General features: G+C 37.1%; 1 protein-coding gene across 2 annotated transcripts in view; it reads right to left on the minus strand.

Moving 5' to 3' along the window:
- PRKAR2A (protein kinase cAMP-dependent type II regulatory subunit alpha) overlaps positions 1–17,906 on the minus strand; it is a 68,649-nt gene that overhangs the window by 23,233 nt on the left and 27,510 nt on the right. For both annotated transcript variants that reach the window (XM_040589320.1, XM_040589321.1), the window contains 2 exons: positions 2,523–2,575; positions 803–886 (listed from right to left, as the gene is read on the minus strand). In XM_040589320.1, coding sequence (XP_040445254.1) covers positions 803–886; positions 2,523–2,575 — 137 coding nt within the window. The remainder of the gene's footprint in view (positions 1–802; positions 887–2,522; positions 2,576–17,906) is intronic.

A 17,906-nucleotide genomic window follows, 5' to 3' on the forward strand; every position in this document is an offset into this window, starting at 1 on the left:
TTACAGCTTTCATTCTTCCCCAACCTGTAGCAGAGGTGTCAGTTCAGTTTTCATGGAAACACCAGACCAGAGATGAGCTGCATTTACTCTATGGCCTCTCAGAGGCTGGGTTAGAGGATCTCCAAAGGTCTGTTCCTGAATTATCCTATGATCCTCGTTAAAAAAATTCATACCAATTAAGATTAATAAATGCGAATAATGGAGAGTCATCATTAAAACTCCATGCTGAGGCAATGAGTAACTAATAACCAACTTCAGCAATAAAAATGAGTAAGAATAGAACAACCTAAAAACATGACTTTCTATTCATTTAGATAAAATTTACTAACACATAGGCATTTAAGAAAAAGGTGCAGCAACCTGAATTCATGCAAATGTGGATAGCGTTCAGTATCACAATTGTGTAAGTAATTTCCTTTTTAAATTGCCCATAAAATTATGAACTGCTTCCTAGGAAAAAGGAAATCAGGTGCAACGGCACCCAACAGCACATACTGAAAGATAAGCAAAAGAATTACAAAAAACCCCACCACAAAACCACAAAAAAGCCCCAAACAACAAACTTTTCTCTAACAGAAAAAAAATAAATGAATTTGCAGGGAGAGGGATCTGACAATCATGGTATTTGTTCATATTGTTCATTCAGTGCTGATCTCCAAACACACAGCCCAATCCAGCCTGCATATAATTAATAATCCATGAACTGTCACAATGCAAACAAGTGTCTGGACTGTTAGATCATGCTATTACCTGTACCTACAAACTGCCAACTCCATTTAAGGTTTCCTTACAACTTTATTACCTGATCTAGGTTTTTGAAGAGCAGTATATCTTTACATGCTTCCTGCAGTCTGCATCGTTGTTCATCAGTTTTTGGATGAACTACCTTTAAAACAAAGTAAAACAAAATTGTCATGACAACAAAGGAATAGGATTATAGACTGAACCCACACTTCAGAGTGAAAAAGCAGAACACAATTTAAGAGTGTCAAAGCATACAGCTCTTTTTTGTTGTTTGCATAAACAGTATTTATGCATACAATGCAAGACAGAATGGAAGAAAGACATATGTATATTATATTTTATACATGTATGTATGAAATATATGATGCTGACAATTAACACATGCAAAATAACAGTCAAGACAGACAAGAAGGAAGATGCCTTTTCTTTTCCCTTCCCCTTCTAACCCAGCCACAGATACAGTCAAGGCTTGAGAAGCTGGAACAGAGGAAAAAGTCAACAGTTTTCTTTCTAAACTCTGGCTATATCAATCGCAATATACTTACTGTTGCCATATAAGTAGCATATAAGATTTGATACATATGTATCTCAGTCCACCTAGTAACAGAAGTTACCTAAGTAGTATTTTATTTTTTTCAACAAAATTACTTAAATAAAAGCTTTGCTGTTTAAGAGAAAATTTTTTGTTATTTCTTTCCATTTATAAACATCTCATCAGGTTAAAGGAACCAACACTCATTGTGTTTTAAAATGTTTATATATGTGCTTGTTGGAGCTATTAGGAAAACAGAAAAAAATGATTAATTACCTCACATTCACTGCATGAGCTATATTTCTGGAATTTCTGGAATAACAAGGATTCCAAAACACAGTTACATTAATAGGTATTTCTAAAATTCTAAATTTCTAAATTTCATTGTCCAAAGTTGAGCAGATCTCAGATCCTTGTTTTAAGAAAAAACTGAATATTGAATCATTAGTCAGGAAAATTAAAACTTTTGATGAAATACATGTATCCAGGTTTACAAATATTTGGATGATCAGACACACAGGATTTTTTTTAATAGCATCTTATTTATGAAGCGTTGTGGTTTTTTAAGACAAATGAAACTAGACCTAGATATTCATTGCAGAAGTGTAAGCATCCTTGAGATGTAATTTGGAAAAGGATCACCAGAAGTCAAGAGAAAACACTGACCCTCACCAGCCAGGCTACTGGATTTACTCACATAAAAGCATCTCTAAAGACATACATACAATTACAGTATCTGGGCTTGCAATTCCTAGAAATTCCCACCTTTCAAAAACAACAGAACTGGTGGCCACAGTCAAAATATTTCAGCAAAGTATTTCTCCTAACCAGGCAGAACTGCTTTGACAAGAAAGGCAGTAAAAAGCATGTGAGGAATTTTAAGCACCCATAAAGAAACAGCTGCGGTAAAGCTTAACTAATTCTTCCCAACAGTATACATGCTTTAAGAATTGCCTCAACCGTTTTAAGATAATTAAGAAAGGAAAATATCCAAAATTTTAAAGATGGTAGACTTAAGCACAGCTCTCGAATCCTTTGAAGTAAAATTATATTAAAGCTACAGTGACTAAAAAAAGTGCATGAAACAAAGTGGCCCTAAATTTCAGAGCAATGTCACTTTCTCAATGTCAGCACACCACAGAGCCTCTCAGAACAAATTGCACAAATGGTTGGGAAAAGGTGACACAGACATCTGCCTGTCAAACTGCAAATCGAACCATGCATGATGCAATGCACTCATTCTTACCCTTTGTTCTGTATCTTCCTCCTCTTCATCTGGATTGAAAGCTTCAGCACAGACTTGGAAGATAAAGAGGAAATTAATAAAAATAAGCAATTACATGAGAACATCAAACAAAATCAAGTTTAAATTCCTTTCTTTTGTATGTTATCTTCCTACAGAAAACGCAAATAACTTGGTTTTATGTCAGTATACTGTCAGAGGCTTAAATCCTATCCATCCTCTGAGCAAGCACAGCATGGTTGCTCTCAAACTCTCATGTAAAAAGTCTGTAACTTACAATAGAAAATAATTTTGCCTAGCAGGTACTCCAAAGCATGCACACAGATTTCCTTTCAATTCTTATCAAAGCCTAACTATCTCCATTCAGATTAATTTACAAACATCTTCTCTAAAATGCTGGGGAAAAACACTGCAGTACATTGCTTTGTTCTTTGCATGGCAACGTATACAGCAAAACACACAAAGAAAAGGGAAGAAAAGAAAAAAAAAAAAGTCCAAGGATGTATGTGGTACACACTCCAAGTCAGATTTGCAAGTATCTGTACTATGGGATTTTTTTGATACAGATAAATCATATTTACGCAGAAATTGAACCCCGGAAACAAACAATCAGCTTGACCATAGTATATTCTATCACAAAAAATTATGTTTAATCCCCTCACCCATGTGCTCCTACATCTTACTATATGTGAATCAAATTAACATCAAGTTGCAATATAAAAAGAGCTTAAAAAAATACACAATGTGTTTTTTTTAAAACAGAATGATAACATTTGTGGAAACTATACATGTGTATGTACATGTGTAATGTACAGGAACAAGGCTCTGCCAAATGTGTCTTTGTAACTACAGGACCAACTGAAGGCAATGATAATGGTGAGCTTCTAAAATTTCAAACTATTTTTGTTCTGATTTAATACTTCAGAAAAGGCTTATCTTCTTTTATCTTAACAGTTACACTGTTACCCAATTTTACAATACTAAACACAAACACCTTTGGCTGCCAAAAGCCTACCGCTCTAGCTCAAGCTTTCTTATTAATTAGTGGACATTTGCAGTTCTTTCATGTCAAAGTGACCTCTGCATTCTAACTAGCTGTACAGACAGTCCGAGAAAGTGAGACAGTCCTGTTCTCATCTAGTTGTGCTCTTACTTTGATAAGGGTGGTCTTACTTCTGAGGCTATACAGTACTTGTGTAATATTTTACAAGGAAACAGAGATGAGCATTTTTCTTTGTACTTTATCCAACACCCTGACAATACTGAACACTTGGCAGAATGCCCAGAAGCTCACAGCAATGACATCTAACTGCTGAATGGGCTCGGAAAGTATAAATAAAAATAAGCAGATTTAAAAAAAAAAATCTAGAAGGCCTAGCATTCAGCAGCTTGCAAATAATTTGAAAATGCATACAGGACTATTGACTTTGTCATCATGCTTTCAAAAGGACTATAAAAATGCACAGGTCCAGCATAATTTGCTAGCAAAGATTTGCATTTTTTTCCCCTGCCTAAAAGGTACAGGTCTTTCTTAGCAAGTTAGATTGCAATTCCTTTTTTTCCTGGAGAGGTTGAAGAGACTGGAATACAACACAAGCATCCAATTTATCAAACCACAATGTAAAAACCCAATCATGTAATCATTAGGCACTTAAAGAATAGTTAATTCCCATACAATAAACGCAGTGTCACACTGTCTCTTCTGGTTTGCACCATTTAACAATATAGAAATGGTATATTAACAGTGTACCTACAATACACACATGCTTTTAGTTTAACAGGGTGGTTCACTCACATTTAGGGCAGATACTTTATGAACAATAAACAGCATTTTTCCCCAGCAGGAGATAAAAAATAATAAAAAAAAAAAGGCATAGCCCAGCACACCGTCCACAGATGACTATATTATGGGAAGGTTGATGCCTACAAGGCTGCAGAACTTGAACTGATAGGCAAAGATCCACTTAATATGCAATACTAAGGCACTAACAAAGAGAACATTATTAGCATTTCTGTGTGAAAGCTATCCTCCTCCTTTCATTTTACAGTAAGGATCAAGGTCTATTGTATTGTGAAAGCTTTGGATTTTCTAATAAGGAACATTTTCTTAGAAGAAAGGCTCCTTGGTTTCAACAGTATGGTGAAACTGGAGATAAAAAATATCTTTATTCTTTACAGCCAGCACATCTTATCAGGAACTAGAGTTCAATTTTTATTATGCACCATACTACATACTATAAATGCACTTCTGTACGTTTCTGAAAGTACCTCACATATAAGCACATTGAAGCCTTGTTCCTATAAATTCAGAGATCACTGTACCTTCAATGTATCATTCTATCATTTAAATACTCAACATCAGGCTGCAAATTAGATTTTGTTCCCACCTCAATTGCAGGGTATATGCTGCTAAGAATATGCTTTGGCATTGAGGAAATTCTCTTCAAGATTTCCTTGGGAAAACAAGTTTAATTACCACGGCACTATGAGCAAAACCTTATCTTTACACACGCAGCAATCACAACAACACAGTTCTCTGCAACCTCAGTATCAAACAGCTTTGGTTGGGATTTGTACATGAAAGTCTCCCCTATTTCATTTTACCCAGTAAGAGGCGAAAACAGCTTCATAAAGCCCAGGAAGGATACAGACTAGACGCAGTGCCCTTCCCTTACATATGGAAATCACTTCTGGAGTGCCCATGAATGGGCACCACGGAAATACAACCAAAATGTGGCAAAAATACTATTTCTTCCCATGTTGTCATGTAGAAAGCCTTCCCATTACACTTTTCATCCTTCAACCTCCTGCTGGGATTTCTTTTCTCATGTAGAAGCAGTAGGGCAGACACTTTGACTGACAGCTGTGACTGACAGGACTTTATTTACTTGCACACAGAGCTGTAACGCTTAGGTTAAAAAAGGGGAGAGAGACAAAAATTATTAATTCTGACCTCCAGCTGAAATTGATATTGTGATATGCTGGAAAGCCCACAGAAAGCATAACAATCAACAGCGTTTTCCAAATATTTTAGAACATGACTAATGCAAGAAAAGGCAAACAAACACTACATGAACACCATCCTGTGGTTTAAGTCACAATATGTCCAGTTTTTCTTTCCACTGTTTTTAATTGGTAAATTACTCCTGGAGGTCTGCACTGCTGAATGTATTACCCTTGAAGATCTGTGTGTCAGTCTTACCTTCAAAACGTTTCATGTTATCTCTACTCCAACAGCATTGCTTCTCTATTCTTCGGACTGAAAAGAACCCCCATAACTACCCTTAAACTCTGCAAATCCCTGTCAGAAGTCTATGGAAGTTAATTTCAGGACTCCTGAAGCTTAGTCATTCACGGGTTACAGTACAGCCAGTCCCAATGAAAAAACATTTGATCTTTCACCATGACAAGAGCGAAAATGTACTTGCCCCACTATTTTATACATGACTGAATTCACATGTTAACTATTTCAGTGTCCCCATAAAACAGGTACCGCAAGGCAAGCTTATTCTCACAAGATTATCCTGAACCAATGTGCTGGTAGCATCTTCTCAGACTCATTGAAACAGCAGTGGGAAGAGATCTCTCTCTGAAGGTCACCCAGTCTGACCTCCCCCCTGAAGGGGAGCTATTTGCAATGCTACAGTACTGGGGCTGACCTGGAAACCTCCCTGGGTGAAGATTGCACATCTCTCTGGCCAACCTGTTCCGCTGCTGCACCACCCTCCTGGGGAAGAAATTTTTCTTAATGTACAACCTAAAGCTCAGAAACATCTTGATATAATTTGAAGTGACTTCTGAAATCACACCTTTCTTATGTGAGATTCTCAGCACAGCTCTGCCCTTGAGCAAACGCTAAGCATGAATGCATCAGTGAAAGTTATGTACAAAGTGTGACACACACCCCAATTACGTATTTCCAATACTATGGCTATATCAGCATATATCATGCAGACCAAGCTTCCTTCTAAATCTACCCACATAGTTCAAATAGCTTTGGACATAAAAAACGGGTGGGTTTTTTTCAATTTTAAGAAGCTTTAAGATAAAAAGAAATTCAGGCTTTTATCCTAACATCTACATTTAGTCTCTCTTAGCTTCTGCAGCTTCTACAGCTAGTTTAGCTTTCTCCTCATACGGCACACCTCCTTTGGCTTTCAAAAACAGGCACATCTGTTAACACTTCTGAAAGTTCAGAAATGACACAACTCGATCACTGCTTTGTTATGCAGGTGACAGTGTCTGAAAGCAAAGATGCTTCTAGCTGCAGCAATGACATAAGCAGTGGATGGGTGAGTAGGATGCAAGGGGTGAGGAGAGAATGAGAAGCAGCAAGAAAAGTTTGCCTGTACAAACACTACCTTTGTTTATGCAAGTTTTAATTGCTCCCAAGATAATATTGTTCTGCAAAATGTGTGTTTTGTCAAGATCAAAGTCCTTGCACTCTATGCAAATCTGCATAACAGTTCAGCATTTAGCTCCCAAAAGCAAATAAAGCCTTTGTGAGATCACTTACTTTTGGGGTTTGGGTTTTTTTTTTTTTTTTTTTTTTGCAAAATAGTAGCCAAGAGGCTGGGACCTGAAGACCTTCAAGAGGAAGAAATGAAAATTCCGTGTTTTATGTGAGGTGATGCATTGTTAATATTTCTGTTATTGGAAGAAGCAGCAAAGACATGCTCTGTCACACTCTGCAATTTTGGATAGCACCTTCTGTACTCTGGAGTGAAATCCTATTCACCAGTCTTTACTTATGAGAGGATGCATCACCTCCAATTGATCCTATGAGACCCATTAACAAAAGTCCACCCAGAGCAGTGCATGCAGAACATTTTTTCCCGTTATTTATTCAGATCAGTAATCTTGTACTACATTTAAGGCGACTATCTTTGCATTTGAATTTGCCAAAGCTTCAAACATTTTGTAAGTCTGTCGCTCAAGGGGCAGATGCATAGCCACTTCTGGGAGCACTATGCCAGCTGGAAAGGCAACCACTTCCAGTGGCTCGTCATTCTCTCTGACAGTGCTTGCTAGAGCAGGCACTTCCAAAACGACGCAGTTGAGATGAACTTGGGAAGCTTAAACAGAGCTTATACATAGGTCTTTGCTGGCACAGCTTAACGTGATTTTCTGCACTTGGAAAACAACTTCAAGTTTCCTCTCCTGTTGTTGGATAGCTCAGAACTTTTTGATTTAGAAATTGCACTTTGTTTCCCAAGTTAAAGATCTCACATCAAAGCAGACAGATTCATACCTCGATTCAGCAAGTGAGAAACAGAACCTGCACCCATTTGCACTACCTGAACAATTTTCACATTTATGACAGAATGAAAAGCAACACTGAAACCTGAAAAACATTTAGACCATCTGCAGGAAAAATCAGCTGTTTCAGCCTTCAATGTACTAATGAGAACTGACTTAAATCAACTGTAAGTCTTTAGTTAAAAATAATGTTATTGCACCAGCCCAAAACTCAGATCTCAGGTCTTTCTCTGGTCCTTCTCTTTTACTTTATGCGACACATGAAAATACCCAGATGCACAAGTACCCACAGCAGTACCACCTCTTGACTTCACTCTTAATTCTCAAGAAGGCATAACAGAGACAGGACTTATAATGACTGGGACTTGAGCAAAAAATACCCCCCTCAAATCTTTGCCAAATACCAACGTAGCATATTCAAACACACAACCACCTGCATGGTCATGTGTGTTAAATCATGTGTAAGATTTTTCAGTTGAGAAGTGTTTAAAAATAATTAATTTAGGTGGCAATGGAAAAGAATGGATTTTCAGTTCTGGAAACAGCTTCAAATTTAATTTGAAGTTAAAAGGAAACTAAAATAAAATCAACTGTTCTTCACAGGCAGAGTTGTTCTGTGTTACAGATTAACTACGAAGACACAAAGTCACCCAGCATGGCTGTGCCAAACTAGCTTAGTCCAGCAAAGATTACAGGTTCAGGCGCAGCTACACACACACTCCCAAAAGCTTGCTCAGGCTGGAAAGCTGCACAGGTAATTTTGTCGGGGAAAGAAACCTACGACACACTGATAAGCCTGTAAAGGCCTAAAACCCTGCACTGCTTCAGCCAACTCTGCGAAAAGCCAGCGTTGCCTCCCCTTTCTATTGACATACACAGGAACAGGTGAAAACATTCACCTGGCTTACCCAAAGCTTTGCTTATACCCCTCATTCAACTTGAAAATGCCCATCTCTGACATGGATGTTATCGCTGTTTCTCAAGGTCCGCTAATTTATTAAAGTAGTAAAACTGAGGTCACAGGCAGAGCTGGAAAGGATCCACCCTACTCCACAGCTACCCCAAGGCACAATTCTGGATAGATGTTTTTGCCCAGAGAGGTTGGGGCATTTAAGAGACCTGGACAATGCATTACAGCGCTTGCTATCCTCGCCTTTAGAAACCTTTGACAACCATTCCCTCAGTATGATTACACACATTCCAGCAGCATTGCCTAAATCGGGCTTCTCCAGCTTGTTTTCTTTCCATCAAGACAGAAATGCAGCAGTTCCAGTGACAATGGCATGTGATAAAACCGTAATGCCAGTGTCACACACTCCTACTTCATACTACATTTCAGTCACGAGTTCAGAACAGACTGCATAATCAATTATAAGTGCCACCTTTTATGATAGTGTGGGGTTTTTTTCTTTGCAGGAAATCCAGCTCTACACACAGAGATATCTTTTCTCCCAAGATGTCCAAGTACAGGCAATGTAAAATTATGACAATTTAAAAACGGATTGACAACTATTTCAATATGTACATTTGTTTTATATATTCTTAATGCATTTTTTCAAGTATTTTACTAAATTAATATAGATTAATAAAAATGTGGTTTTAAGTTTATTTAAAAGGCTTTATCATCAGACATAAGACTAAAACAATTCAGAAATGCACTACAGCAGAACAGCCATTAAAATTAAATATTTTTTTCTACTACAGGAAGATTTGCCAAGTATTTAAAATTACATTTCCCTATGGGCAAACTAGAACTTTCATGATGAAAACCCTAGAATAATAAATGGAAAGTAAATAATCACAGTCTCTTTTAGATTTATATCTTCTCGTACATATAATGAAAGCATTATGTGCAAACAATAAAATCTAGTTGAAGCAGTAAAGACAAACTTAAAGCATTTTTAACTTACAATACAATGCATTCCTACTTCATTATTATTTCTAGGTAGGCTTTGTTCAGGATTTGGGTTTCTGTTTTGTTTTAACTCCTGCAACATACAGCACAGAGTCTGAAAACCACCCCAAGGGAACTGGCAGGCCATCCCACCCATCGCAGGGGCATGTAGCAATAGGCAAGTAGCAGACCAAAGGCTCCTCAACTCAGCATGCCTGAGAACCCGCTGCTGGGATCTATTATGGAAAAACATTTCCTGTCAAAGAAAGAGGCAAGTTAGGGGGGAGAAGGCATCCTACTGAACTGCAAGGAAAATTCAGAAGACAATCCTCAGCCTGTATATCTTCATTTAAATCCTCCTCCTATGCAGGAGCAATTAAAAAAAAAAACCTTGCACCAATGCAGGGCTGAGGACAGAACTCTCTTCAGCTTCTCTCCTACTGCTTTGATACAACCAGATGAACATGAAATTTGCCTTTCTTCCTTTTTTTTTTTAATTAAACCAACAGCTGTTTATCATTGTATTTGATTTATGTAGTCACCTGTTTCATTATATAGAAGCACAACTTTTACCTAATCCTTTTATGTATGAGTTATGCAAAGTGCTTTAGATTATCCTTCCATTTTATGAGCTCACAAGTGGTTAAAGGGTCTTATCTTCCCACCTCACAGAAGCCAGGTGCTAGAGAATAATATAGTCATGAGGCTACTTTGTTTCACAGAATAAAACACCGGCAAAAATACACATTTGTGCATACATTCCAACAATACTAGGTAATTCTTAGACTGAAATTTTTGATAATTTGCAATGCTATAATTCACAGCAGACTTATCATGAAAGCACTCTGTAGATAAAATATAGCACTCTGCAAATAGTATCTCTCTTGTACAGCTGGAGAAGCCAACAGACAAGTCAGTCACAACTAGGGCTCCTGCACTTGTGGCTTCCATGTCTCTATTCATAACAGTAGAGCCCAGGATCCCATCAGACACTAGTGTGCTCTGGACCTTGCAGTAAAAGGTGAGTCTGCATGAAAAATAAAAACAACAACAAGCTTTCCATCATGCTGGAGCACCAATTAAAAATAAGAAAGCTTTCCATGTGGCAGATCAAAGGAGTTCACAGCCCTGACAAGGTAACAACCAAACCCAAAATACTGCCCCTTCAACCTTAAACAGTAATTTACAGTTTGCTACTTCTGTTTCCAACTCCCTTTACGACACTTAAACAAAAGTCTTAAAATGGCAACAGGGTATTTTAGATTTAGATATTATTCTTCCCTGTGGTGCAGCCTGAGAAACTCAAATGAAGCAAGCTTTATTCTTGCAAGTTAAGAAACCAGAAGACTGAAATGAATAAACATGCTGCTGACCTTGTTCAAGCCTTCTAAGAGAGCCTTACCGATGAGATAGTCATCCATAAAAAAGGTCTCCTGGAAAACATGATGCTACTACTATTTCAGAGCACCCAGATTCACAATTGCAGAAGCAAGCCTTCTGCTTTAATGATCTTCTGTTTTAGCCCATCACACAAATCTTGCCACATTTTAAATGGGTACGAAAGCAAGGCAGATAAAACCAGAAATTAAGCACCAATAATGTTTATGTGCCTGATAAACGCAGTGAAACTTTATCTCTGTTTAAAACAGGATGAAGAATGTTCATTTTACATTCAGTTTACATCAAAACACCACAAGTTTCATGAAACGCCTCAAATATATACCTTTAAAAAAAATCTTACAGGCTTTTAGTTGCAAACAGTAGATAGAGAGAAGCCAGCTGAGGAATAAAACAGAAAAAGTGTTTTTCCAGTCTAGAAATAAGAAATTATCTTTCAGATTCCAGACCAATGCATTTTTGGTTTTCACACTTGCAATTTTAATATGTGAATGCTAATCCTGCAGTAAGGCACGTAATATTTTAAAAGAACCACCAGCATCTTGGGAAAAATGCACTGAAGCACTTCTGTGTTAAAGCAGAGCAGGTATTTAGCAATTATGTTACACACATCTTTCTGACATCTGTCGTGACAGAGAATTGAAGGATGTCAAAGTCTTAGAAGGCATTTCTGAAATTAATGGTTCAACAACTCAGATATGATTTTTAAAGATTTCTACAGAATGTCCAAGAAGATTAAAAATCACATTACCCCCTCCAATGGAACAAGTAATACCTATTTACCTGTAGTGACAAGGAACAATACAGAACTAGCATGGCTTTGACACAAAGGGATTGTGTGCAGAGCAACGATGAGCCAGCCCCCAGGTCCCTGTGCTTTGAAAGGACCACATGCTGCCCTGACACGCAGGCAAAGCCAGGGAAACGGAAACAGACTGTCAAATTCCTTGAAGGAAAACCCAGCAGCTAACTACCCCCATGTCTGTGCAGCTACTGAGCAACTCAGATGCCCTGGTGATTGCTATTAAGGGGGAAGGTGTAACTATTTGACTTGATGGAACTCATCTTCAGGATGAGTCAACTCTTCAGTGGCTCATTGAACAAATGGATTTCATTTAGAGGAAATACACAGTTGGAAGAAATACACTAATATCAGCCAGAACGTCGTCAGTTAGAACTTGTGTGCTTTATTTATAACCACTTCGTTCTGTGTTTCTCACAGAAGGTTAGTGAGTTTACAAAGATCAGACTTGTTCCTATCCCAAATTTTGGAGACATGGGAAAAACACACATTCAGACACGCTAATCCAAATCAGTTAAGTGCTTCAGGCAGCCTAGTACCCACGCACAAGCCATGTCCCAAACTCAAGCCCTGATTTAAGTCTCTCTAAATGAGAGCACTATAAAAGTGCTCACAGCAACTCCCAGCTGAGTTTGCTTTAAAGCCATTATATTCCCTGTAGCTAGTTTTTAAGCATGCTGATTAAAGCTTTGCATTATTTGGAGTACACACAGTCTCATGAAGGTGTTCTGGTGTTAAAAATGACAGTAAAGTTTCTGAAAATACATGGGATATCCTGTCATATTTAAATCAAGTATGTTTAAACTTTTCTGTTCTACATTAACTATCCAATCAATTTCATATTTAATCTGAAGTTACAGCAACCTAAACTTGCCATGAGTTTATTAACCAGTATAAGAGCATAACATCTAAGACTTTGTCTAAAATTTTATATTAAAGAAGGGAGAAAGTGCTGCCTTATGTAGTCACAAGAAAAATGAAAAGCACATTTAGCTCCCGAGGTCACTCCACAGATATAGATATACACACACACACATATCACAGCACCATTTTTTGCACTAAGTAAAAAACTGCCTCTTTAGCCTGTATCATGACATGCATTGAGATTTCCTCTAGTGTATCTGCTTTCAGTTTCTTGTGCACAGCAAACCACACAGTAATATTTTCATTTGGGCTTTAATTCACATGTCAAAAAACAGCTGGGGTTCACAACAAAAGGGGAAAAAACGGCAATTCTCCTCTTTTCCATCTCACCTTAAAAAAAGAAAATTAAATTCCAACCCATCAAAAACTGACAGAATGACATTTTATTTTAAAAAAAATCATCTGAAGGCTGATATTGTCAAAAGTGTTTATTTATCTAAAGATATGGCCTAGCATTTACATAGGCTTTTGAAAGATATTTAATGTAAAAGAATTAATGAAAAGTAATCACCTGCACCTTCTGCCACCTGAATACTTCTGAAAAACCGGTCCTTACTGCATTAATTGCATAATAAATATGCATAGCTGTACCTTATTCTCCCAATTAATAAGGACTAATTTAAGTTAAAATATTTGACTCCAGATGAACAATTACTAATCATTATGTATCACTGTAAGTATGAACAGTTGTTTAGAAAGAATAAATAATATATATAAAAAAAAGAGGAAAACTGGATGAATTCTACTCTACTGTAGCACTTCTGTTCACTTACACTTGCACTGAGTAGACTGGATCAGATTTCACCTGACCAGGTATTGCAGTGACTTAACTTTTAGATAAAGATGTTTGAGTGTTTTATTTCTTTATATCATAAAAACATCTAGCAAAATTACAAGCAGAAGTATTCACCATAGTGTGAAACCCAAGTAATTGTGAAGTCTCAACTGTTAATTTCCAAAAATAAGCTTTTCGTTATTCACTGAATGCCAATTACATGCCAAGAATTTATAAATAAGTCCCAATATTGCAAACAGAGAAAACAAGCTTTATTTTTTTTAATGAATAATGATTCAGGCACTTTCTTACAGGAGGACACCCACACAATTTATCACCACTTTCATTTGTCATCCCACACACTTGGCTTTTGCTCATATCAACATTTTTCAAAATGAATTATTTTCACTCTAGTTATGATAACAGTTTTGCAACCCTTAGGGCTAGCACAAAAATTATAGAAGCTGCCATTCGTAAAAATGTGAATTTTTTAACTCAAAAGTCTCTTACGATTTATCATCTGCCTGAAAACCTTTCAGCAGAAGTTATTATGCCATCAAGTTTTGTAAGATGGTGAATAATCAATACAGAAACTCATTAAGTAGCTGCAAGAGAAGAAACCAGATCATGATTTTCAAGTCATCCTCTGATAATCAGATAGTCTGGTAGGTAGAAAGCAAAAAGAACGGCATGGAGAATGTCACTCAGTCTTCCCCCCTTGATGATTTGAACTGATGAGATTTTTATCACTGAAGTAGTAGATAGTATTCTGCAAGAGAAAATACTCAAAACAAGCTCCCAAAGTCAGTCTTGCTTCTTGCTTTTTTGCTACTATTCAGATATTGTAATTTAACATGATCACAAAATGGTATTTTTGTAAATACTAACATGCTGCGTGGCAACAACATAAAAGCTTTCTTAGAAAATTATTTTTTTAAAACTGTAATTTTGAAAAGCTAACAGCTACTAAAACAATTTTACCATGTGTAATATCATATCCTGACATCTCAACTTGCCATGTTGTGAAGAAAACGCTGTATCTCACTAGAAAGCCCAGAGACATATTAGATTTTAACCACACATCTACTTTATGATATGACTGCTCATCTTTTGTAGGAGCCAGAAGAATGAAGAGTTCAAGGCAAAGAGTCCCCCACTGTCAAAAAGTAGAACCAGTGAGTTTGAAGAACCAATGGTCATACAGACCTCTTAAGGAAGTTCATCTTATGAGGAAAGAAAAAGCCAGAAACTGTCAGGGAACACCGATTTACACATTCAAATACAAAATTCTATACCTACACCCTCTAAAGATAGCATGTTAAAGTGTTACATGAAGATGAAAGAAAAAAAAAAACCCCACCAAACCACACTGTCATATCAGATTCCTAGAGAAATGAGAAACATCCACAATACCAATTCCAAACCCAATATTAATGTTCACTATAGATGGGAAAACAGGATTCAGTAACATTCAAACAAAATTATCCTCTACAGATATACAAAAAACAAAAAAATATTTATTCAGCAATCATATCTTAGGAGAGGACTTCACACCCGATTCCAGGGACAGCAGATTTGATCGTTCTCACCAAGTCCTTGCTGAAAGCTGCCCGACCAAAGGGACTAACTGAAGCAACTCTTGTTCATTTGATTACTTTTTATACTAACATGAAACTCGTCACAAATCCTGAATCATGTTTCTTTGCTGGTATAAAAATATTAGGGAAATAACTACCATATATTGCTTCCCTAGATTAAATAATTCAATTATTCTGCTTATATAGTTGAATGTGAAAACTAATCTCATTCCAGTCCCACAGAGGCCAAAAGAAGATTAAAGAGGGAGTACAGGCATATGCAAGAGAGAAAATTATACCAGCTCACTCAGATAAACAGAAATAATAAGAGAAAACGGATGAAAACATTCTGTCACACATGTATGGTATGGGTGTCACATTTTGCCAGATTTTTTTTCTATCCCATGAAGAAGTCAGCAAGTGTGAGTGGGTGTTCTGTGGAATGAATCAAAGGTGTCTAGAAATGGCAATACAGAAATCTAGCAAAAAACTTTACTTTTCTGAAACATGCTAAAACTAAAACAGGAGAAACTATGCTCAAGTGAGACTGTAGTAGGCGTCACACACTTCGTTCCAAAACCACAATTAACTTTCATTCATATATTGCCAGGAGCAGAATTCTCTTCAGTGTTATGTATCAGTTGTTAGAGTGGGACAAATATCAATGCTGACTTCCCTCTAGTTTTGAAATAGCTTTTTGATATTATTCCTTGTGATTTCTCCCACCTGCCTGCACCCTTTAGTCACTAACCAAGGGCTGAGATTCTGGCATTCTCTGCAGTCTCTTTCACTACAGAAAAGGAAGTGACTAACAAAAAGCTTGTCAGGAGCCCCTGTGCCTGGAGGAAGATCAAGAAATGTAATCAAGCAAGTATGAATTTCAGCAACAGTCCAGCTCTTGGGAGGAAGGAATCTGTATGGTTTTCAGGCCATCCAAACCAAGCCTGGGCAGACCAAGTCAGTCAGCAAGCCATGTAACATGAGTTATCTAGCAGAAGGCTCAGACATTGCCAATTCACTTAAAGCAGCAGCAAGGAGACTGTTTCACTGGGTAATTAGCACTGAAATTGCCCATGGCATCACAGTCTGTGGCACCCTATAGCTAAGGAGATTTTAAAATTAGTGGGTTGGGTTTGATTTTTTTTTCTTTTTAGTTTCTACATAAGGATAGCTTATGATTTTGCAAACAGAGGATTATTTTAATCAAGTTAGCCACCAGCTTATATACAAATTAGAACTTACTGACACAACGCTTGGGGTTTGTGCACATGCCGTGGAACCTCAACATGTTACATCGCCAGACATGTTACACACAATCTACTCATTAGATAAATTTCTAGGGGAACATCAAGCTCTCATTTCTCTTTCTCCCTCCTAGCATTTCCTGGAAAAGGCTCTTTCTGTTAATGAGAACACTACTCCGCTACTCTGCACTTCTATAAATAATTCCATGAACATGATTAGACAAGTCCCCCTTCTCCAGGATGACCCTGCTGCACAGTCAATGGAGTTTCTCACTCTCCCACTCACAGACTCCTGCTTTGCTGGCTGAATCTGTGACCAGCACACAAAGCCATGCTTCTCTGGTCAAAAAGCAAATGGGATTCCTGCAGAGCCTTCATAGCTGTCAAACTGTTGGGAAGAGCTTAATGGCAAGCAAGCAAGCGAACATTATCCCTGCGCCTCAGGGAACACATCAAACTAGGAGATGAGCAAGTAGCAAATGTTGCAGAAATGGGGAGCAAAAGCGAGCAGATTGAATCCCCACATTCTCAGTACTGCAGGGTGAGAAAGAAGTAGCATGACAGAATGTGCTACTATCACTTATGGGATATGAAAGCAGTATCATCACTTTTGGTCAATGATTTGAGAAATGCAGAAATAAAATTCATTCTTACTTTTGCCAAAAAAATCTAAACAACATAATGTACAGGGTCAGCTTGACCTTTCTAATAGATTACCATTTGTCAAGCTGTTTCCTTAAATTCAAATTTCTTGAGGTATTTTACTGAGGTACTGCATAAGCTAGAAGTAAACTAATTTGCTCAGAGTTTTCAAAAAGTGCAAAAATAAACTTCCTTAGCACTTCCTTCCCTTTGTCAGAAAACTTATATTTTGACTAAGTCTTAAAAGACAGCTAGATATTTAGAATCATTAAAGTAATGTTTGCCAGTACAGTTAAAAGTCACAGGTTTAGATGTTTCATTACTAAACACCTAAATGAAAATCCACTAATCATTACAACAGGGTTTTTTCTATGGGTTTATGCATCCTTGGAATTTGCATTACTGCACCAAGGGAATCATCACCAGCCTGTTATCTTTAGGCAGCTAATCATAACTGACCAGAGTAAACACTCCAAATTTAATATTGAGAACATTAATAAAGTAATTTAAAAGATATTCTGTAACTGCTCTGGTAAGAGGGTCATAAACAACTGTTAGTCACCAAGAACATATATCTAGTTGAATTGTCTACCAGAACAATTATTAGCCTGTCCTAAACTGTATGTATAATGCAGACAATTACTTTATCATCTTTTCCTTTAATTAGAATTATATTTTTCCTAACTTCCATTCTTGACCTACTGAACAATGAAAGCAACGCAGTAATTTCCCTAGACAGCCAAATGCTTAGAAGAAAAGCTCTCGCTCAAATTTTAAGTCTTTTCTTCAGCATGTCCAATGTCAGTTTTTAAAATCTTCTCATATTTTGTTCTTCTAGAATACTGTAAATCTACAATTTTGTGCATGTAAAT

This window comes from Falco naumanni, chromosome 4 (assembly GCF_017639655.2).
Source record: "Falco naumanni isolate bFalNau1 chromosome 4, bFalNau1.pat, whole genome shotgun sequence".
Taxonomy (NCBI): Eukaryota; Metazoa; Chordata; class Aves; order Falconiformes; family Falconidae; genus Falco; species Falco naumanni.